General features: G+C 38.6%; 1 pseudogene across 1 annotated transcript in view; it reads left to right on the forward strand.

Annotated features, from left to right (window-relative positions):
• TEOVI_000588100:pseudogene overlaps nucleotides 1-443 on the forward strand; it is a 1,232-nt pseudogene extending 789 nt beyond the window's left edge. Inside the window, 2 exon segments of the mRNA in view lie at nucleotides 1-3; nucleotides 6-443. The exon segment at nucleotides 1-3 is cut by the window's left edge and continues 789 nt beyond it. Of these exon segments, the coding sequence occupies nucleotides 1-3; nucleotides 6-443 (441 nt within the window).
• Nucleotides 444-894: the final 451 nt, after the last annotated feature.

Consider the following 894-nt stretch of genomic DNA (forward strand, 5'->3'; position numbering starts at 1 on the left):
GCAACATTAGTAGTGATATTGCTCGGTTGCGTGGTTGCATGAGTAACCACAACCACAACCACAACAGTGACAGCACAACAGACGGAGCATGGAAGAGAGGAATAGATGCTGTTGGAAATGGAGAAGGTGGAGTCGAAGGTGAAGGCAATAAAAACAACAATAAAAATAAAAGTAATAATTATGACAACCGTAATGTCACTGGTGTGCTTGACGCCTACGCTGATAATTGTACGAGTCGTGTGCCTGATTTTTCAGGTATGGGCTCACAACCATATGATCCCCGTGAGGCTGACAGCGACACGAGTAACCGATATTTTAACAGTGTGGGATTACAGGACACATTATGGCAAGTGTCGGAAGCGTGGGATTCTTTCAGAGAAAAGGCGTCACGCTCGGGTGAGCGGCTTGGTAATAAAGTAAAGGAATTCCTTGATGATCTTTAGGTACCGCATTGGTGGGTTTGGAAAGTGAAAAAATAAAATAAAAAAATGCTACAAATAATAAATGAATGAGGATGAAATGTGAAAGATGAAGGTGAAGTTGATGTGAATGTGAAAGATGTATCTTCTCCTTTTTCTTTTTCTTTTTCTTTATTTTTATCTTTCCTTTTGGTTTGGTTTTTAGTCTCTGTTGATGTTGATGTTGATGTTGTGATTTTGTTTTTTGTTTTGTTTTGTTTTTCGTTTTGTGCTGTCCCTGTATTTACTTACTTCTCATCTGTTCGTGTAGTTTTCGGTTATTGCTGTTCTTGGACGCGTCGTGTGTTGCTCTGATTTCTTTTTTTTTCTTTTTTTTTTCTATCATTCTCTCTTGTGTGTTTTGGTACCTGATTTGCTTCTTCTTCAGGCACTTTACCCTAGTTCCGCACTATCATCACTGCTGTTATTATTATTA

This window comes from Trypanosoma equiperdum (assembly GCF_001457755.1).
Source record: "Trypanosoma equiperdum strain OVI genome assembly, contig: ctg_1955, whole genome shotgun sequence".
Classification (NCBI taxonomy): Eukaryota; Euglenozoa; class Kinetoplastea; order Trypanosomatida; family Trypanosomatidae; genus Trypanosoma; species Trypanosoma equiperdum.